Consider the following 22,752-nt stretch of genomic DNA (forward strand, 5'->3'; position numbering starts at 1 on the left):
GCAGGCCGGAGGTGGCAAGGCAGGGAGGTGAGCCGAAAAAGACTACCGGCAGCAAAAAGAAAATCGGAAGAAAAAAAAAATCCCCAACCCCTCGGGACTAGCATCTGTCCCGGCGGAGATAAAAAGCAGCAGTGCAAACCTCCACCCTCAACCCACGCCCCCTTCTTCGGTCTCGGCGTGGGGAAGGTGCCCCGGGATGGCTTTGAGCCTCGCCCCAACAGTGCGCCCCCGGGCCGAGCTGCCCGAGCCCCGCCGGCAGGAAGCGCCCCTCTCGGGCTGGACCCCAGGCCGAGCCCGTACCTTCCGCAGCACTTTCCGGCAGTTGGTACAGAGCAGGTAGTTGGCGGCGGCCGACGGGCTGCTGCCGCCCCGGTTCATCTTGGCTGCGGGCGCCGAGGGCGAAGACGGACGGCGGGCCGGGGCTGGGTATCACTGCGGCCGCCCGCGCCGCTGCGGGGCCGGGGCCGGACCGTCCCCCTGCCGCCGGCCGCGCTTCAGCCTCAGCCTCCCCCGGGCGAGATGTCGGGATGGCAGGCGCCGGCCCGAGAGTGAACGGCGCTGACCGAGGCGACCACCGCGGCGGCTGCCGAAGCGCCGGCGGAGACGGCGGCGGCTGCTCCTCACCGGCCCGTTGTTCCTCCCGCCCCCATCCTCCAGACCCCCGCCCCCGCCAGGCTAGGACGAGCAGCCGCCACCGCTGCCGCCGCCTCCGCCGCCGCCGCAGCGCCTCAGTGCGGCCCCGCCCCCGCCTCCCCACCACCTTCACCACCTCCACGCTCCGGTACCGCCCCCTCCCGCCATTCGGACAGCCCCGGCCACGCCCCTGGGCCGCTAGCCCGCAGCCAATGAGCAACTAGAGCCCGGTTGGGAGCTGCGCCGGCCAATCACAGACGCCGAGGTCGCCTTGAATCTCCGGGCAAGTTAAGTTTATCTCCGAGGCTTGGAACTGGAGAGAGATGGCGGGTTAGTTAGGTAGTGGGGTGGGTGGGAATACAGCTTGTGCGGTCCGCCAATAGGAGGAAGAGGGTGTGTCGGATGCAAATTATCCCTGGAGGCCCGGCCCCTCCCCCGAAGACTGGCCACGCCCCCTTCTCTAGGTCCCTGCAAAAATGGTAAGGAGAGTGAGATAAATAGCTGGGAGCTAGAGCCTCACTAGAGGGTCTAAAACTGAGCTAAATATTTCCTGGTTTCTTGAGAGATGTTGGGGACGGGAGAGGGGCGGTCCCTAAAACGTTCACATTGTCAGGACAGTTAGTAGGCTTTCTCCCAGCCAAAATCTTAGCTTAGCTGTGAAGAAGACTGCAGTCACGTAGCACTTGGCACCCAGGGATCTCAAAGAACTTTATGCATCATTTATCTTGAGCCTTGTTTTGCAAAAGACCAATTACCTAAGGCTTGGGCTGGAGGTAGAGGTAGATGTTTGAGCCAGATTTACACCATTAATCGAGGTAGGGGGAGAAAGACACAAAGCCTCCGGTTTAGCGGTTTCCTCCTCCCTCTGAAGCACCTTCTCGCAGTCCTCTCAGCAATGAAAGTTCCTTTATTCGTCCAGCACGAAAAGGCCAAAGAAACAGGGTTATCCTTTCACCTAACAGCCCTTTCTGGGGCAGTTGATCAGAAACATGCAGAGCATAGAGCCTTGGCTTGGAAGGAAGGTTTGGAAGGAAGAACAAATCGTCTGTAAACTATTGGGCTGGACTTGCCTCTTCCAAAGCTAAAAATGGTGAGTCAGGATTTTGGCGTCCACGCTCTAGGGAGAGAAGCCACATGTAAATGGGGAAAGCTCTGGCTGGCAGAGCGAGGGGGAACAGGCGAAGGGGGAGCCAGGTCTCTTGAGGAGGCCAGCAACGCGCGTGCGGGTCGAATGCGGGTTCCCGACGCAAGACGCCCGGAAACCTGCTCCCCAGTGAGAACAAAGGCAGGCGCCAAGCGAGAACCTGATTGGTGCCGGGTCCTCACGGGTGTCCTCTGGGCCCCGGAGACAACTTGCTTCACCCACTGGCGCGGAGCTCCGTGCTCACTGGAGCCCAGGCTCCCCACCCGGCCTTGGCCGTGACCACACAGGACTGTGCGTTATGACATCACCTGTTTTCGCTCTTTAGAACATGATCTGTAGTCTCAGCTTCTCCTTTTTTAGAGGTCTCTAGTGTACCGGGATTTGGGAAGGCCTGCAGTCCGCAGAATGAATCTGGAGATGATGTAAAAGAACGGTTTCACTGGTTTGCATTTCTTTCTTTTCTTCCTTTTCTTTTTAATTAAAAAACACACGGACACACACACACACACACACACACACACACACACACACAGCCTGGTTTCCTTAGGGATTCAGAGTGGTGTTGTAATGCAAAATCAGAAAGGTACACTTGGAGGAGCTAGCAAGTTTAGCATATCAAAGCTATTAGACCAAACTGTGTGGTTAAAACTGTCAATCTTATTTTTTCAACAGCTGCCTCCTCTGCCCCTTTTAGAGACCAACACACATAAACCAAGTCTACACAAGGAACAAAGGAAGTGGAAATCTGCCAGTGTCAGGTTGAAATACATTAAAATTGACTGGAAAACCCCTGAAGGGCCTGAGTTATGCGGTTGGGTAAATGTGTTGATCCACTTAACTAGTAATAGCTAAAGGTCACTTGATGCTGTTGTAGACATGTATAGCCTAGAATAGCAATGGTGTGGGGAAGGTGCTTGACAATCAGAAAAAACTGTAAAAGCAAGAACATTAAGGAGAGAAATTACCATAGGCTCGTCAATGCAGAGAACCAAGAAATCCAGGGAGAAAGTTAGCAAGGCACAGTTTTCCTAGGAACTGAAACACATATGTGTCCCTGTTTAGTGGTAAATTTCTTGGGCTATATTCCTGGCTGGTTCTCCCTTGTAAAGCAGATTTTATGTGAATGCATTTTAAAGGATAGGAGATATTGAAGGCTGAAGTGAATTTTTGTGCAGAGATTGAATTTTCTCAAATAGTACTTTAGATTCAAATTGTTTTCCATCGTATTCTTATAACCGTTCCTTTTACTTAGTAGTTAAAATCCTTTCACAATGGTTCTTTAAGCTCTTCAGTAACTAAATTCCCCAGAAAAGATGGCCAAGGAGTGGAGCCTACACAATTACACCCTCTGACAAAGATTGCTAAAGGGAGGTTTTAAAGGAATAGCTTGACCGATACATAGATTCATGTATGTGACCAAATAATGGTGGTCTCCACCAAACTCCTCCAAACTTTTATAACATTAATTGTCCATAGGGCCATTTATTTGGCATTTAACCATGTACTGCATTGGGACATTTCTTACATGGAACCCTTACGTATGAGTCTATGTTTCACCCCTGAAATCTTCAATCCGGCAACTCTTCAGCACACAACCCCCACCCTTTCTTCTAGTCCTCACCTCCCACACTCTCATCATACTTGTTCTTTTCTGTTCTCATGTTAACATTCGACTTCTGGATCCTTCCTTGCTCTTCCATTCCTTACGTGGTCTCCCTTCCTTTTCTAGTCAGCCTGGTTATTATAAAGAGAATGAGACTCAGAGGCTAATTGACTTGTGAATCCTGGATCACACTTTTAAGAGGGAAGAAAACAAAAGTCACTTCTTCAGATTTCGCACAGAACAAGGAGAAACTCCCTTTTGTTGTGTGGTATGTATGGAATAAAAGAAAAACCTCAGAAAAGTTGAGATATTGGTGAAAATTACCAACACTGGGAAGTACTTTTCAACTTTTTATTATAAAATTAGGATAATACTTTATTAAATGTTTTACATTGTTCTTTCTTTTTTTTCTTTCTTTCTTTTTTTTTTTTTTTAGTTTATTTATTTATTTTGAGAGAGTGCACAGGATGGGGAGGGAGAGAGAGAGAGAGAGAGCGAGAATCCCAGGCAGGCTCTGCACCATCAGCACAGAGCTGGAACCCAGAAACCACAAGATCATGACCTGAGCCGAAACCAAGAGTCGGACGCGTAACCCCCTGAGCCACCCAGGCACCCTTGTTTTACATTGTTTTTTAAAATAACTTTTGCCTGTTTTGAAATACTCTTTTAAGATGTGATTTTTTTTTTCCATTTAGTGCTTAAAATCACATGGTTTGTGGGGCGCCTGGGTGGCGCAGTCGGTTAAGCGTCCGGTTTCAGCCAGGTCACGATCTCGCGGTCCGTGAGTTTGAGCCCCGCGTCAGGCTCTGGGCTGATGGCTCGGAGCCTGGAGCCTGTTTCCGATTCTGTGTCTCCCTCTCTCTCTGCCCCTCCCCCGTTCATGCTCTGTCTCTCTCTGTCCCAAAAATAAAAATAAATGCTGAAAAAAAAAATTAAAAAAAAAATCACATGGTTTGAATGTTCCATAACTTATTTAACCATTACTCCGTTATTGAACATGGAGGCTGTTTCCAGTTTTTCATGGTTATAAATAATGCTGTGATAAGCTTCCTCATACATACGTTTCTGGCAGTCCCTCTGATTCCTGGAAATGGAATTTCTAACTGAAAGGATGTGAATATGTTTTAAGGGTCCTGTTAACGATTTGCTAAAATATTTTGTGGGAAGGTTCAACCAATTTGCACTCCTCTTATAGTGAATGAGAACACAGGGGAAAGAACATTTGAAAAGCACGAATCTGAACCGTCATTCTCCAACATAAGGCCCATAAATAGTCCACTTACCTCTATCTCTAATGCTTTCCACGCCCTTCTGCCTGGCGATTTTCATCGCCTGTTGAAAGATCTCCTGGTAGAGTCAAGCACTTGTCAAAGTGTCCACGCGCTCACCCTCATATCTCTTCTTTAGCACCCATCTCTGCATTGAGATGTTTGGCTTAAATTTTATTTTCTCATTAGACTGTGAACACCTTCAGGGTAAGGATGAAGTTACGTTTACTTTATTCTCAATTCCTAGCTCAACCCAAAGAGAAGTGCTTCAAAACTCTTGGGCAAAAATAATGAGTTTTCACTGTTACTTTCCTAAATACACCAGACACTCTTCCAGGGCACCTTGTGAATCTCTAATAACAGCTTAGCATTTTATAAAAGGGCCTCCATAAATCTCTGTGAATTGAACGGTTCACAAAATTATTGCTATGGAACAGATAGACCAGATCCATGTCCTGAACTGTCACCAATTCCTTCTCTGACATTGAACATAATGGTTGTTATGGCCAGGGCTTGCTATCTCTTTTTATAAATTGGAAGTTCTAGCCACAAACCAAGAGCATAGGAAGAGTTGGGGGCAACTTTTTATGTTCAGAAATTTTGAAACAAGTTACCCTGTAAATAACATGCTGTGACTTTTGGATGTGAAATTGTTTACTTCTCTAGATATTCTCCTACTGACCTAAGAACTGGGCCCCTTTATAGTTCCTAAATAAGGATTCAATTGAAAAAATCAATTACTAAAGATGTTTTTAAAATTCCATTTCGTGAGACAATAGGTCATTTTCTAACATTTTGCCTCCTCAGACTTCTGTTTCCTTCTCCCTGGGGGCATCCAAAGCATTTGGATAGCCGAAAGTGCTGCATTATTTACAAATTTGCAAATACTGTAATTTGTTTCCTGCACAAAGGAATTTGCACTTCACACAATTGTAAATTGATTGCTCCCTTTGAGCTGTTAATTAGATTTCTGCTATTTTTTCCTTGGGCCCAAGACCAATACTACACCAGAGGAGAAATTAAGAGGATCTGATCCAAAAAGTCCACTGCTTTAGTGCCCGTATCCATCCCACACCCTGAAACACCCACCTCCACCAAGAGAATTCTTACCAAAGCTCATTTTTCAAAAAACAAATATTCCACCAAGATCCAAATTTCTGTCAGTCCTCTCTTGTCATTTCTCATTTCGGAGTTTCCTGCATTTAACCCCCTTTGGAGCAGACTGCCAGGGAGAGGCCTACTGATGTGGGGTTTGTTGTTGTGTGTTTGGCCTGCACAATGTTAGCGAGCACAGTGCTTTAAAAACAAAAAAAATCTGGGGCGCCTGGGTGGCGCAGTCGGTTAAGCGTCCGACTTCAGCCAGGTCACGATCTCACGGTCCGTGAGTTCGAGCCCCGCGTCAGGCTCTGGGCTGATGGCTCGGAGCCTGGAGCCTGTTTCCGATTCTGTGCCTCCCTCTCTCTCTGCCCCTCCCCCGTTCATGCTCTGTCTCTCTCTGTCCCAAAAATAAATAAAAAAAAAAAAACAAAAAAAATTTTTTTTGAATTAGTTTAAAGTTTTTACAGTTTAGGAGATTTTACACCAAAAATCTAGATTTCTAGTTTCTCTTGAAGAATGGTCAGATATGGTCACACTAGGCTTATATTGCCACATGGCAACCGTTTACTGGAGGCTGGTATCTGCTATTCGAGTTTGGACATGTGCTCTCTACTTTATTTACCAAGGTCTCTGTCACTCCCTAGGGATTACATTTTGCCACTTAATTTACATTATCTTATTGACATTTGTAGGGACTTGCCACCTCGATAGACCTTCTGCAGCATCTAAATCACTGATCTGCTGGTTGTCATTCTTAACTTTATCACAGGATATGAGTCACAAATAAAGTGGCCATCTCTAAGGGACAGCAAAAGTTGAGGGCAGGATCCGATGCAGGGAGTATTATGATGTACGGCCTTGACTCTCTCTCTCTCTCTCTCTCTCTCACACACACACACACACACACACACACACACACACACAATCACCCATCGCCACCAAGATAATTCTTTTCAAAGCTCATTTTTCAAAGAACAAATATTCCACTAAGATCCAAACGTGTATGTGTGTGTGTGTGTGTGTGTGTGTGTGTGTGTACCGTGAGATTATATATAAATCTCACAAGGTGGAGAACAGTCGTCAAAGAAGGGGTTACTATATCCTTTAGGCTGCTAACCCCACTCCTTATTCTAATTCTGCCCACATACCCATTCTAATTGTAACTTTAGGGGAAAGGAACCACAGGAATTGTGGCAATGGTAGGTCATTGAAGGTATTTCCTTGATGGGCAGTATCATGCAGAAACTCAAAGCCCTGACCCTGGAGCCAAGCTTGGATTTGAGTCCTGGCTTTGCCCCTCACCAGACATATGACCTTGGGCACAAATTGTTTAATTTCTCTGTACTTCAGTTTCTCAAGCATAAGATGAAGTAATAATGCTACTTATCTTAACAGGTGATTTTAAAGATTGAACGAGATAATGCACTAACTATAGTGCTTAACAAAGTGCCTAGAACATCGTAAGCCCTTAAAAAATGTTTGCTGCTGGATCCACAGTACAAAGGATGTTATATTCTCTGCAAACTGTGACCTTACTTTAGTTACGTAACCATTCTTTGTACAAATTTTTGTTCTGAAAATGAGGGTATCAATATTAGCTTAATCATAGAGTTGTTTTAAGGATTAAATGAGCTATATGTGAAACACTTTAAAACAATGCCTAACATATAAGAAATGCTATGTAAGGGTTTACTATTATTACATACTGTGGTCAGGAGATTTTTTTTTTTTTACTTGATTCTTTTTTTTTTTTTTTAGTAGAGATATTTAATTTTTTAGGTACTTCTCAAAAGTAAGATGATGTGGGTAAAGATAACAATAGACAAAAAGTCAGGAGACCTAGGGTTTAGTTCAGTACTGCTTGGAACTATGTGGTATGGTTAGGCCTCAGTTTCCCCATCTGTTAAATGTGGAGAAGTGATTAAGTAGGGCTGGGGCCAAATCCAGGTGGGGAGACTGAAGCTTATATAATAAGAATCTTTTTTATGAAAAGAATATAAAATTATAGATCCAAAATTAGCTATGAAAGTGAACAGCTACTTAAAATCAGTAACAAAAATTACAACAAATTTTTAGGGTGAAATACCATAAATATCACAAAATCCAATAACTGTTTATCAATTAACAATCTGATACCACCCTTTCTTACTTTTTTTCCTACATTTTGGGGGCTGATTTCCTCTTCATATGACAATGGTTTTTGCAATATTATCTTCTCAGGGAGGATAGAAAGATAATTTATCTTTTCCCTAGCTTACATTGCCAGTGCTAAATGCCCTAAGACAGATATGCATCAGGAAACAGCCTCTAATCCTACATCTTTGTGACATGATGCCAGTTAATTAGTCCACTGGGCACTGGAACTATTCCTAGAATCCATCCTTACACTGGAACAACTCAAAAGAACAACCACCCCCTGAAACAACTGTGATCCACATATAGTGGATATAACCCAGTATACCCAGGCTAAGGGTATCTCCATCTTAACTGCTCCTTAGCCAGATCAACAAAAATACCCATGGCTGCCCCAGTTCCTCTAGCACAAGGGGGAAGTTTGAGGGAAGTAAATCAGACTGCAGAGACTATAATCTTTACCAATAATGGTTAAAATGGCTTACTTTGGGGGCACCTGGATGGCTCAGTCCGCTGAATGTCTGACTCTTGATTTTGGCTCAGGTCATGATCTCATGGTTCGTGAGATCAAGCCCCACTTAGGGCTCTGCACTGACAGTGTGGAGCCTGCTTGGGATTCTCTTCCTCTACCTCTTTCTCTCCCTCTTTCTGCCCCTTCCCTGCTTGCGCTCTCTCTTTCTCTCAAAATAAATAAATAAACTTAAAAAACCCTTATTTTTGATATTTAATTAGAAATATAACAATGTGCACACATTGCTTGGACCTCTCCCAGGGCCTTGGACCCTAAGGCATAAACTTTATTTTATTTGTGGTTAACTCATGTTGGAGTACAGAGACCTTTACAAGCTCTAAAATTCTGTGGATCTGCTTTATCTTAGGATTTCCATGAGAATCTAGTGTAAGAAGGATAAAGGAGAAGCAGGGGAAGTTCTTCAAGTAGGCAGAGAGAAAGTAAAAGTTCTATTCTTAAAAATTGCCAGAGTTGTGCTGGTTTATACTTTGTTCACTCAGGGATTATTTCTCCATGTTAACCTGTTTGTCTCCTTGATACTCCAAAATCGTGGTCCCAAATTCTCAATGTCCTTCTTTCAGAGATGAGAAAACTCAGACAGAGGAATATTTTATATATTTTAAAGCAAGATGATTGTAAAATATGCTGTCTAAAAGGGAAAGTAGATGGATAAAACAGAAAAATCTACATGACAGTAAGGAAGTTTGGGAGTAGGATCTAATTCATAGAGAGGAAGTATGATCTATAGACTCAGAAGTCTTAAATGCCATGGTAGTCTGTTGTGAGGGATTTGTAGGAGTCAACATGCAGGACAGAGGTGAGACCGAAGGGGCCCTTAGAAAGGAATAGTCTACACTTCAACTTTCAGGCCCTCTGAAGGTGGCTATGATACATAAAGACTTGGAGCATCTTTAGGGGCCAGTCTTATTGATCTGAGTAATTCAAGTGCTTGGAACCCAAGAGGTGTTCAAAAGAGCTTGTTGGATGAACTGATGGGATGTATTAGAGTTCGCTAACTAGGAAGCAACTGAGCATGTTACTTTTACCAACAAAAGTTCTCAAGTTATCTTAAAATTGTAAAAATATTTTCATGCAACGGTAAAATGTTCCTTGTTAACAAGAGAAGAAACATTCAACATTTGTGTGAATGGTAACAACAAAGACAGGAATTTCAACCCAAAATGTTGGCTTGAGGTGATGCATTCCTGCATGATCCATAAGCCTGAAATCACAACAGCAATGTGTGAGGTTCTAGAAGTCTGCAAGTTTGGATAGTGTGCTCTGAAATATGTACTGTCCAGATATTCCCTTAGTCACTTACTTATTTACAGGGACTTTACCAAGTGGTAAGTCCTGGTGAGAAAAATAACAAAAGACATGTTTATACCGTAATAGTGAGACAGAGGTATAATTTCTGCATTGGTATAAAAAGAATAGAAAATGGAGACTAGAGGGTAAAAAGGATTATTAGCAGAGAGCTCAGAAAGACCTTTGACCATTTATGCCTGTAACTGGATATCTCATAGTGGTGGAGACATATGATGCAGAATTTTTGCTGTGTCTCAACGCAATTTATAATGTCAACAGGAAGGTAGGACTAATCCTTATAAATATTAGAGAACAATGCAGACCAGTATATGATGCAATCACCTCTGAATTCCATGTTCATTACTTAATTCATTCTTGCATTCATGCGTTCATTCACTCAGCATGTTTGTGGAATACCTACCACGTGCCAGGAACTTGGCCAGTTGCGGAAACAAGGCGATAAACGGAGAGTCAGGGTCAAACAGAGCTTATAAGCAGAAGATAGACCTCAAACAAGTAATACCACTGTGTAGTGAGTATTTTAGTAGGGAAAACACAGGAAGAGAATATACAGCAGGGGACACTGACCCGGGAGGTTTAAGCCTCCCCAGGGAAGTGAAATGTACATCCAAGCAGTGGGCTGTCCCTAGTTTCTGACAATGACTTCCATGTCTTCCATCCAGTAGGTCCTTTCCATTTGCAATGCTCGATGCTCTAATTCCCCCTTTTAATAGGGTTCAGGTTCCAGTTATGAAACTCCTAGGCATCCTGTTACATTACAGCAGATACACTTTCACACTGGGAGCGATCTCTCCTTTCTTTTTGCAGAGGCATTATCCCTATTAAAAATTCACCAGAATTTGAACCTCCTTTTCCCGATTAAAGACTATCGCTTAACATTGTTTCACACATAACATTTCCCACTTAGTCCACCATTTTTCTGAGTCCCGCTTGTGTATGTGCAAATTCTATGCATGCCCACTTCTAATAAGTACGTCTGTGTCATCTCTCCTAAGGTGTCTCGTTTTTGAAGATAATCCTCACATCTCTCATCCACATTCTGCAATCCCCATAACACCCATGTGAATGATAATAGTGAGAGCAATAGAAACCATTACTATCACCTACTGAGTGCTTATTATGTGCCAGGCATGTTGCAATAACCTATGCAGGTTTATCTTGCCTAAATTATCTTGCCTAAATATTTATTTATCTTAAATAATATTATAAATATTATCTTGCCTAGATATTTACAAAACCCCTGTGAAGTGGTTCTTATTACATCCACTTAACAAGTGATTCACAGGGACTGGCAATTTTGTCAAAGTCACACAGATATTGCAAGACAGAGCTGTGATTTGAATCCATATTTGCTTGATGCCAGAGTTTAATAGTCAATGCAATCATGTCTTGGCATTGTACAATCGGTCATTATTGTAAATATTCTTTGAACCAATTCTCTGTATTAGGTTACCAAATGGTGAGGTCAGCTGACTTAGATCTCCCAACCCTCACCAAATATAGTTTGGGCGCTTCTGTTGATTGAATTCCTATTGCAATAAATGCCATGGGAGTGGGCCAAGGGGTATCTCTGATCCCTATTCTAATATTTTATTGTCTACCAGCATGATACTCTAAAATAAAACAATTGAGTGACCCTGGAAAATGAGAAATACTTTTGTTGGCGCTCTAAGTTGAAATTCCGAATACTTTGATACAGAAGTCTGCAGATTCCTCGGCATTTGGTCAGTTATGGCGATAGAGTGGTAGATGTAATGGAGATAAAGGTGATAAAGTTGAGGGCAAGGGAGAGGAAAGAAGATGGCGCTGTCATGCTCCTATGCCACTCCGAAAATAGTCCAGGTCTGCTGTGATTAGTTAAGATTAGCTCCACTCAGAAGGAAGATGGATAAACTGGTTTCCCGTAATCTGCCAGCAAACTAGAGATACTTTTCTCAGCCTGTCCCATCCATATCTTTCTCTTTCCACTGGGGCCTCATTCTAAATAGTCATGCTCTTATGCCATGCCTTTGCCCCTCTTCTCAGATGAGTGGACCAAAGGGTAGACACTTGGTTTGAAGGCAACCGTTCTGTAACCCAGCCAGCCATCTGTATAGACTAGCTTAAAATGATAACCAGGGCCAATCAGATGCCTCTCTTGGAGATTTGGCAATGGGAAGCTAAGATGTTAAGCCAGTTGGCAGCAGTCAGATTGTAAGAGGATGCCGTGAACCATATGCAAGCTCAAACTTTGAAGGATCAGAACAGATAGAGAGTGAATGTTGAGGCAGCCATAGTAACACACGGAAAGAAAGCAAAGGCACTAAGACACTCGTAGTTAGAGATGCCTTCAGTGCTGATGTGTTTCCTGTTCAGTCCTTGCTGCATATTCTTGTAATAATTCCCTTCCCCCATCTAATCTCCTCCCGCCACCAATTTTATGGAGTAACTTGAATGCACCTTTGTTTCTTTCAAGCAAAAAAGACGGACTGAAACAGTCTTCCTTCGTTTCCATGTCAAGCACTTACAAATATGACATATTACTTTTAGTTCTCATTAGTAAATGGATGTGAAAGTCAGACAGCCCAGAAGAAAGAACTAGAACTCACTGGGCCAGAAAACCCCAGGTTAGTTTTTGCACATAAAAAATTCTTACAGCCCACGTTTCATGAAGAAAGTCTGCTCTGCACGAACCTCAAACTTTTTAGAAACTTTTTGTGTTCCTAGTTGCACAATGGATATCAGTAATCTATTACCCAAACTGCTTTTCCCCTTCAGGTTAAATGCCAAAGTGATTCCAAAGTGCCCATGCCAGCAACTGCCTGTGAAGAAAACTTTGGGCGACAAAAGGTTTTCTCCCTGCTCACTCTTTATTCTTCATTCAGACCTAATGCCTGCTGGCCCGGTTTAATGATTTTCTAGGGTTTTTGAACCAAAAAGATTTTTTAAAAAAGTAAAACCCAACAGAAATCAAAGTTCAATTTCCTCAAATGTCCTTAGTTCCAAGAACTAAGTAGTGGAGAAAACGATAAAGTGAGTGAGCGTGAGTTTGTGTCAGCCTGCAGGTTAAAGATCACTTTGGTGGTCTTCATGGGGTACAAAGGGGACCAGGCATATACGAGGAGGTCATTTTGGTTTGGAAATATAAGCACATAGAAGTGTTTTGTTGTTGTTTTTTTTTTTTTTAATTTTTTTTTTCAACGTTTTTTATTTTATTTTTGGGACAGAGAGAAACAGAGCATGAACGGGGGAGGGGCAGAGAGAGAGGGAGATACAGCATCGGAAACAGGCTCCAAGCTCCGAGCCATCAGCCCAGAGCCTGACGCGGGGCTCGAACTCACGGACCGCGAGATCGTGACCTGGCTGAAGTCGGACGCTTAACCGACTGCGCCACCCAGGCGCCCCAGAAGTGTTTTAATTTGATTCAACTTGCCAGATGTGGAATGTTCCTAACTAACTGAGCTGTTTGTGTAGAGCCGATCACTAGCCTTAGTAGATGTGGGCTTTTCTTGGTTTCCCTTCCTGTGCCTCATATGCCTTGCCTGTGCGGGAGACACTGCTCCTTTCTCTTTCTAAGGTCTCTCTCTTTCTCTCTCTTGCCACTACTCCTTTGTGTTTCTAAGGCCTCTCGCTCTGTCTCTTTTACATTGGGCTCGTTCTGAGCTCAGCAAGCCTTGAACTGTTCTCTATCTCCTAGGTAAATAGTTCTTAGGCTAGGCTAAGCCCTTGGAAAATGAGGGAGGTACTTCACCTCATCAATGAGGACCATCATTGCAGGTGTGCCTTGCCACACCTTTGAAAACTTTATGGATGGGGAAGAGAAGGAAATGGCTCTTCCCCTGGGCCATAAGGGAAGGGTTGTGGTTGTGTTGGACTTGCTATTGATGACATCACTCTGCCGTTATTTCCGTGTGTCTGAGACTTGTCACTTTGCATTTCCTATGTCTCTGAGAAAGCCTGAACCTCCAGAGATTCACACATCTATGGGGAGCTAGAATGTCGAGGAATGGAAGCAAATGAAAAACCTTCATATAATTCTATACATATACATCTTTATAGATGTAAATATAAAGATACAAATTTAGCAGTGACCTGAAATATGTTGCCTAAGAGCTCTGTAAGGGCAACGCATGAAAAAATGCTCAACATCTCTCATCATCAGGCAAATACAAATCAAAACCACAATGAGATACCACTCACACCAGTCAGGATGATTAAAAATAACAACTCAGACAACAACAGATGTTGGCGAGGATGCGGAGGAAGAGGAACTTTTTGCACTGCTGGGGAGAGTGCAAACTGGTGCAGCCACTCTGGAAAACAGTATGGAGGTTCCTCAAAAAATTAAAAATAGAACTACCCTATGACCCAGCAATTACACTACTAGGTATTTGTCCAAGGGATACAGGGGTGCTGTTTTGAAGGGGCACATGCATCCCAATGTTTATAGCAGCGCTATCGACAATAGCCAACATGGAAGGAGCCCAAATGTCCATCAACTGATGAATGGATAAAGAAGATGTGGTATATATATATACAATGGAACATTCCTCGGCAATCAAAAAGAATGAAATCTTGCCATTTGCAACAACGTGGATGGAGCTAGAGGGTATTATGCTAAGTGAAATAAGTCAGGCGGAGAAAGACAAATATATGACTTCACTCATATGTGGAATTTAAGATACAGAACAGATGAACAGAACGGAAGGGAAGCAAAAATAATGTAAAAAAGGGAGGGGGACAGAACGTGAAAGACTCTTAAATACAGAGAATAAATGGTTACTGGAGCGGTTGTAGCTGGAGGGATGGGTTAAATAGGCAAGGAACATTCAGGAGAACACTTGTTGGAATCAACACTGGGTGTTATATGTAGGGGATCAATCACTGGATTCTACTCCTGAAGTCATTATTGCACTACATGCTAACTAACTTGGATGTAAATTTAAAAAATTAAAAAATTTAAAAAAAGAGCTCTGTAAGGGCAAAATTGAAAACTTTTTGTTCTATCGCGATATTGTGTATTCTAGTCACTGTTCATGTTTCTTCAAATTTCATTTTTAAGTATTGAACTTTAGAGGGTGTTTGAGGGTTAAATAAAAAATATATGCCAAGTGCATAGAACAGTGTTCCTCCTATCATGAGCACTCGACAGATGTTCGCTGTTGTTATTTTTAAAGGTTTCATACAACAATCGTACTTTTTTCCAAGAGGCATTGAAGTTTACTTCAATTTTAATGTTCTGGGTTCCCTCATACCATTTGCCACGGTTTGTTTTGATTTAAAAGGGCCTCAAGTGCTTGATGACATGCAAGGTTTATCATTAAGCATCTTTATTGCACTCGTGTTTGCAAAGAACATTTTTGCTTTCCATTAGCCTATCCAATTGCATTCCAAGATAGAGAACTCCCTGTCAGAGATAACGTCGAATAATGAAGAACATAAGTGCTTGGAGAAATGAGGTGACGACAATGTATTCCTCATTCTAACCTCTCTCTGGGTGCAGAAGGATGATCTTCTCTGGAACTTGGGCTTGTACATGTACACACGTGAGTGTGCGCGCACACACGCATATGTGTATGTACCTTTATGTGTCTTGTGCTCAATGCATTATTTTTGCTAAACTAGAGATAGCCAGTCAGGATTATTACTTAAGGTTTTAACTGAAGGATGGCAGTTTGCCAGCTCAGGAAAAGGAAATATTATATCCATTTAAAAGCTAGAATTCTGAGATAGAGTGGCTTGGAATACTTTAAGAGTTTTGCCTACTAGCCAATAGCTGAGGATCCCCAGTTTTAGTCTGCGGGAGGCAATTACCTTTTGTGACATGAACAAAATCATGAAAGATGATATACCTGATGGATTCTGTATGACTCAAGCAAGCGCTTAACCATATTCATAGGTCTGTTTTTTTTTTTTTTTTTTAAACATAGGTCTGGGCTATGAGGGTACTCTGAGTGGTGTAATGGGCAAGATAAATATAAAGCATGGACCAAACCATCGGTTTTGTCTTTGCCTTTTACAATTGCCCTCTGTTTATAGGAGCCTATTTGTGAGTCTGCCTTGGTCATCAGGCAAAATATCTTATTTCCTGGCTGTTTACAAAACCAAGGACCCAGGCTACAGGATATTTATACTGTCGTCTATCAAAGCGTTCACTGGGAGAGGAGATAAGAAAGTCTTCTGCCAAAAATACTGTGGCTTGCACATTACGGGTGCACGTAAGAAAGGTCACTGCATTACCAGGTCAAAAGCAAATGATTTTGTTCTCTTGAGCAAACGACACAACTCACTTAATTTCACCTTCTTCGGATGTGACGAACATGATTTTTGCTTTTTCGCTATGGTTCTTAGGCTATTGCGCAGTCATGTCTCAGGTAAAAAAGGGGTGAAGTGAAGGCTGAGTTAGATCCTCCTGATAACGTCAAGAAGAGTGTTTCCCCTTTTCCGAAGAACTGTGGAGTATATTTAGCCAGACAAGGATGAGGCTGTAGGTGTGGAGGGCAACAAAAAGAATGAGATTGTTCTAGGTAGGAAAGCAAAGAAGGGAAGGAGATGCTTGGGTGTGTTGGTGCGATAGTTTCTGTAGACCTGGTGTTACCCAAAGTAGCTTCAGGATGAAAGCCAGTAGTCCGTTCCACTAGACAGGACAGGAAGCTGAGGTCAGTGGGGGCTCTAGCCCCAACTGTCAGCTCCTGAACCAGGTCAGCACCACCTCGACTCTGTTGTCTCTGCCCTGTGTCTTCAGGGCTACAGCAACACCATTCTACCTGTATTCTGAGTGAGATCAGGTGAATTGCCCAGAGCCCAGTGACGTGTTAGCTACACTGACTTTGTGCCATTACTGCTTCTGGGGCTCCAGGAGTAGATTGAACAAGATTCCATGATTTCAAAGCCTTTAGTGTCTCTTGCCTTTGGCCCAGTCCCTTATCTGACCTACTTCCAATTTTTCACGTTCCAGTCTCCTGTTCCTTATATGAATCAGCGTCTTCTCCACATTGGCAGCCATATTCCCTGCTCCATTCTAACTATAAACAGCTAAGAGGCCTTTGCTCTCTTGTTCACATTTTCCTCAAAAGTCACCCAAAACATCCTGGAAGCAAAGTAGAAGTGTTTAAAAGCATTTTGCAATGAAAAACCAAGGGATGACTTATCTAAACATGGCCTATTTACCCCTTGATATATAGTTCTTGCTCCTGCCAGAGGGAAGTTATGGGTGGGATTATGCCCAGACACACTTTGGCTTTTCTGTGTTTAGTGCTGTCCATGCTGTCAACTATTGTTTAAGCAAATGAAGGCATGTGTCCTTGGGGAATGGTAATGGAGGCTTTGGTGACATTCACTTGGCTGGAAACTTGCAGGTTACCTCTGTTCCTGTCCACGTATAGAATCTCAACCCTAGCCATGTTTGTCCAAAAGAAAAGATCGTTTTCACTGTGAGCTCCATGGGGAGAAAATATCTCTGTCTATTCATCCATGTATCCTAGGAGGAGAGAATGGAGCCTGTCCCAGTCTCGGTGCTCAATAACTCTGTTCATACAGATTCCTACTTGATGAAGTTATACTCCAGCAATATAGTTCAACAAATAGCGCAATATCAAATGGGTACAGCAGATGTGCCGATCAAAATACACAGAATTAATGGTCATTGTGTCCATCGTGGGGCTTTGAATGGACATGAGCTGAGCACTGTAAATATGTCTCAGAGTACAGAGTTAGGAACAGAGTGGACATACAATAGATCTTAAGGAATATCTCAAAATGAAGAGTAGTTGATAAAAGGAAAATTTATCTTTTAAATTATGTAAAGGTGAAATTGATAGAGTTCCCTGACACCAAGTGTTTTCTTAGGATCTTAATATTTTGTTATTCCAAACAAAGGGGAGGGGATTTAGACTAGGTAAGATCCCTTCCTAATCTAAAAAGTTATGAAATTCTGATCATAAATGATCAAAACTTATACAAAATAAAACTGAGGACTTTTCTCTCTTTTTGGAATGGACTTAGCCCTAGAACAAAGACTCTTAACCTTGCTGTACAGCCTTGTGTCTTTGAACTCCCTAAAACTGTGTGCAAACATTTTGTATGTGTGCATTTTTTTCCCCCTGAGGAACGAGGACCAATAGTTTTCAGTAGGTTTCCAGAAAGGCTTGAGACCCCAAAAGCCTTATAAGCCGCTGGATTCATATAATGTTTTAGATCGTCTGCTTATGAGCCTTGTCAGAACGCTTTCCAGCGGTCAGGCACTATGCTAAACATTTTGTATGTATTACCTAATTTGACCCTAACTTCGCAATACGGTTGCTCTTCTGAGAAGAAGTTCACTTTCTCAGAGTCTGACAGCCAACAAGTGGGGAAGCTGGGGTACCAACCCAGGCTGAACCAGGATGCCACGCTTTGGTTTATCGCATAGAGCTACCTTTGCTTTCAATAGACAGAACAGTTACCAAAAAGCAGAGCCCTTTCGTCCTTAACCATCACTTCCCCTTTAAATCATCTTTTATATCTGGATAGCAACTGCTTTCTAAGCATCTACAAGCTTCTCCACATGTGAGCAGCATACCTCTATGGAACCTTCTGAAGTCTTCTAAACACAGAGGCAACCCTCTCCAGACTGCTCCCTTGTTTTTTTTCCATTGTACAGCAAGGCTGCAGTAAACATCATTTTGTCTTAATTGTCTACTCTAGACTCAAGTCTGGCCACATGGCACAAATGGACAACCCATACATTTGGAGTGACTCCAAGGAATCCATCCCAAGCACTGAATGGTCCTGGCACTGTTCCAAAGTTTTACTAGCCTTTCCACAAATTGTGATTCCAGACACGTTTATACCTTGGTCCCCAGGATAATGGAAGCCACAAAAGAAACAAATTAAAATGTCAGCCCAGCTGGGCCCACAGTGTGGGCCAGCAATGACAATGGAACCCCTTGCCTCTTAGATCACCTAAGTGTAGCACATCTGTGCTTCCTGTAAAAGGGGATAACAAAATAATCCCGAGTCTTTCCTAGATGTTCCTTAACTCAGGATAAGTACAGCGTGCTACTTAAGAGCAGCTAGGATTTCAATAGGCAACAGGAAACATTTTTTTAAACCAGGTGAAAAGCAGAGAACAGAATTCTGGTAAGCTTTGTAAATTCAGCCACCACTGCTATCATGCGGGACCCAACGAACTTGAAATATATGATCAAGGCTAGAGAGACAAGTAGAATAGCATTGTTACTCTCTGCCTGAGGTTTGTTATTCTCAAACCTTCTCACTTACGGCAGGTTCTGAAGGACGCGGAGCAGGCCATGTTACTACAGACGAAGAAAAGAATGTCTACAGCGAAGGGGACACCTGAGAGGTCGCACGCTTAGTGGGATCATGGTAGAAGTTCAAAACATCAACGTGAGAAAAATCAGTGAAACTGAGGACTAAAGTCGGAAGTATGGGTGACTCAAGGAATTAAAGGGTTTGCGAATCAAGACATTGCTTATCTCCTCCCTTTCTCCTTTTTTATTCTTTATAGACACAGTGGCTGATAGGAGCTGCTCATCTCATTGAAAGTAAGCTGTTGTTTTCTGTGCTCTGAAGGTGGGGGATTGCAATATCCGCGATGTGACGTCCGTGAGTCTTTGCTAGGTTTGGAACTGATGGCCCCAAGCCAGGGGGTAGCGTTTCTTCTTCCCATACGCCAGGGAAACACTGAGATTCCTTCAGCAAAAATAACTTTTCTGCCAATCTGTATCACCGCTCAGAGAGGCAGCTGGTCACGTTAACCAAGAAAACTGATATTTAGTGGTGAAGAAGCTTGATTAAACTTTCGCTTTATCTTTTTAGATTTTGATGTGATAATATGGATATAGGTGATTTCCTCATGCTACTGGGCACCTGCTTGGCAATTGTTTTTGTTCCTGTTTGCCTGCTCCATGAGATTATTGGCTTCATGAGGACAGTTCTCCTCATCATTATATCCTCAATATTATAAACATTTTTTGAAGAGGTGAATAAAGAAAGTCAATGTTACAGGGGTGCCTGAGAGGCTCAGTCGGTTAAGCGTCGGACTCTTGGTTTCCTCTCAGGTCACGATCTCATGGTTTCATGAGTTCGAGCTCTGCGTCTGGCTCTGGGCTGACAACTCAGAGCCTGCTTGGGATTCTCTCTCTCCCTCTCTCTCTGCCCCTCCCCCACTCATGCTGTTGCTGTCTCTCTCAAAATAAATAAATAAACTTTAAAATAAATAAATTAAAAAAAAAGTCAATATACAAAAGTCCTCTAGTCTAGTGAATTCTCACCAGGTTAGTAACATGTGCGTTGAATTGCTTGGGAGTTTTTAATAACCAGTGGTGGTCAACCAAATGTATATTATGTGCACATCAACTATTGAACGCAATTACACATTTTATGGTAGGAACAAAGAAAGATTTGGGCCGTGGTGGCTAACTGTGGTTTTTGTCTCCCTGCTCTTATTTTTCTGTTGGGTAACTCTTTTTTTTATTTTTTAAAAAAACATTTTTTTTTTTTAATGTTTATTTCTGAGACAGAGAGAGAGCATGAGTGGGGGAGGGGCAGAGAGCGAGGGAGACACAGAATCCGAAGCAGGCTCCAGGCTCCGAGCTGTCAGCGCAGAGCCAGATGCGGGGCTCGAACTCACAAACCATGAGATCGTGACCTGAGCCGAAGTCAGTTGCTCAACCGACTGAGCCACCCAGGTGCCCCTCTGTTGGGTAACTCTTATGCTGTCTTGGTCTGAGAAATCGTCCTCTCCTTCACTCTCAGCCCTGTCCCCGTCCTTCTCCCTCAACTGCCCTGGGCCCAACATTGGCAGGTGATACTCTGTTCCACCAGAGAACTGCCTTCCTGGGGCCATGGGTTTTGTTCAGCCACCATCCCAGCTGGACCTGTCACAGGAGTGTGGAGCAGGAGGATGTCCCTCCCTTGCGTTGGGACAAGTGAGCTGGAGCTGTGGGGGACTTTGCACTGAAGCCAGCACGGGGGCAGTGGTGGTGGGAGGAAAAGAGGGCCGCCAGTGACACCGTCGGAGGCAATAAATCACCCACGACTTAATTTTTTTCTGTCATTTGTCACAAACACAACTCTTACTGGTCCAGAGACTTAGTCGCGTCACTTAAAAGAAAGAGATGGCTTAGATGGCTCCTAGAGTAGAGAGAGAGCAATTTGGTACATCTTGGTCTTGTTAGGAAATTCATCATTTTATTGGACTGAGATCTGTGCCTTTGGTATAACGTTCAAGCTCCTGGAACGACAGATGACTCAGAACGCAGGTAATCTCTCTTCTAGTTGAGAGCTCCAGATGGAGAGAGCTATTCTGACTCATTTGTTCATTCAATAAATATTTATTGAGCACCTACTAAACGCAGGCACATCTTTTCTCCACGCTTTATGTTTAGGCCATTTCTTGAACTGTTTCTCATATCATGTGGGTTTTGGACCAATGCTGGTGTTCCTTTCTTAGGAGGGCTCCACTGTGGCAAAGGATCCCCCTTAAAATACGGCATTTGGAGCAGAGAATAGTAACACCCATTCATTTGTGTTCCACATTCTTTAAGTGCCAGCCATGTGCCAGACATAAATGGAACAGGGATAAATGAGACAGAATTCTGTGCTCAGAGGACTCACTGACAGGAAGGAGACAGCTGTCCTGCAAATAATCTAGAACAGCACAAGGAGCTGCAGCAGAGCCCAAACGAGGCAGAGGCCAGTTCTCCTTGAGAGGGGAATCCTGGAAATGTTCCTCACACAGCATAAGATTGTGGATTTCTTTCTTCCTTTCTTTCTTTCTTTTTCTTTCTTTCTTTCAAGTTTATTTATTTTTGAGACAGCGTGAGCGGGGGAGGGGCAGAGAGAGAGGAGGACAGAGGATCCGAAGCAGGCTCTGCACAGAACCCGATGCAGGGCTCAAACCCAGGAAACCAGGAGATCATGACCTGAGCCAAAGTCAGGCACTCAACTGATTGAGCCACCCAAGAGTGTGGCTTTCTGACAGGCAGATGGAGCTGGAGACGGTATTCCAAGGGAAGTCAGTGGCCTGAGCAAAGGTAGAGAGGGGTCAAATAGCCTAGTGATCTGCAAGGGCTTCGAGAGGGCAGGAGTCTGGGATGTAAGATGGTGAGGCAGAAGAGGTAGGGCCCGAAAAGTAGGCAGGGTTAAGCCTTGAATGCCATACCCAGAAGCTTGTTTTGTTTGTTTGTTTGTTTGTTTTTCCTACAAGGTGGCAGGGAGTCTCTAAAGTTTTGAAAAGAAGGGGGGAAGCATGATTGGGTTCACACTGCATAAAGACACTTTGAAGGTGTGCGGCCTAGGGGCTGGACCGCTAGGAACCCGAGGCGGGAAGACCGGCTCGGCGGGACTAGATCATCTGAGTGATCTGGGAAGAAGAGGGTGTTGCATAGGCTGTGCTGCAGAACTTGCCTTCTCAAAGTGGATCAGAAGACCAGTAATGTCAGCATCATCTGGAAGAAATGCAGGGTCTCGGGCCCCACCCCAGACCTCCTGAATCAGAATCTGCAGGTTAACAGGATCCCTGAGGCCATTCACAGGCACTAAAGTTTAAGAAACACTGGCCTGGGTACGTGGGATCCAGTGGCGAAGACACAGGACAGCCAATGCCCCTGCCCTCATGGAGTGCACACTGTAGCAGGGGAGGCAGATTTTCAACAATAATTCCCTGGCTAACGTTGAAAGAGGCCTGTAGAAAGTGCTAGCAAGGGGACACATTGGGAGCTGGAAGAATGTACAATAGAGGGGTCGGGCCTGGGCTGCGGTTCAGGGAGGGTTCCCTGAGCAAGTTCAAGCAATGTGCCATAGTGAACCGGGAGAAGCAGGTGGAAAACCTGTGGGTGAGGTGGGGCGAGGGTGGGGTGGGGAGGAGTCTCCTGTGCAGAGCCCAGCACTTTTTCTTGGCTTCGGAGGAACCGAAAAAGCTGGAACAGTGTGTGAACAAAAAGAACCCTGTCAAGTGGGACTGGAGGTGAGGCGGGCATTGAGTCAGACTTCTAAGTCTTGCAAAGGATTCTGATTTTGGTTATCAGCTTAAGAAACAGGAGGAGAAAGC

The 22,752-nt window shown here is 43.8% G+C and overlaps 1 protein-coding gene and 2 long non-coding RNA genes across 6 annotated transcripts in view; 1 reads left to right on the top strand and 2 right to left on the bottom strand.

The window, feature by feature from the left end:
* Positions 1 to 665, bottom strand: part of SESN3 (sestrin 3) — a 68,844-nt gene extending 68,179 nt beyond the window's left edge. Inside the window, exon 1 of the mRNA XM_086678609.1 lies at positions 301 to 665. Within this exon, the coding sequence (XP_086534735.1) occupies positions 301 to 378 (78 nt within the window). The 5' untranslated portion in view covers positions 379 to 665. The remainder of the gene's footprint in view (positions 1 to 300) is intronic.
* A 458-nt stretch (positions 666 to 1,123) lies between these two features.
* Positions 1,124 to 19,162, top strand: LOC147576830 (uncharacterized). Of its 4 annotated transcripts, none has more exons than XR_015241191.1 (3): positions 1,124 to 1,723; positions 3,507 to 3,648; positions 18,965 to 19,162. It is a non-coding gene; the product is annotated as an uncharacterized LOC147576830 (long non-coding RNA). The 4 variants fall into 4 exon arrangements; XR_015241188.1 differs by having other exon boundaries at positions 1,126 to 1,723; positions 3,511 to 3,648; XR_015241190.1 differs by having other exon boundaries at positions 1,717 to 2,219; positions 3,511 to 3,648.
* LOC147576831 (uncharacterized) lies at positions 1,521 to 2,032 on the bottom strand. The gene is made up of 2 exons (XR_015241192.1): positions 1,938 to 2,032; positions 1,521 to 1,750 (listed from the first exon to the last, which is right to left on the bottom strand). It is a non-coding gene; the product is annotated as an uncharacterized LOC147576831 (long non-coding RNA).
* Positions 19,163 to 22,752: the final 3,590 nt, after the last annotated feature.

The sequence above is a fragment of the Puma concolor genome, chromosome D1 (genome assembly GCF_028749965.1).
Source record: "Puma concolor isolate L17-30 chromosome D1, mPumCon1.1.hap2, whole genome shotgun sequence".
NCBI lineage: Eukaryota > Metazoa > Chordata > Mammalia > Carnivora > Felidae > Puma > Puma concolor.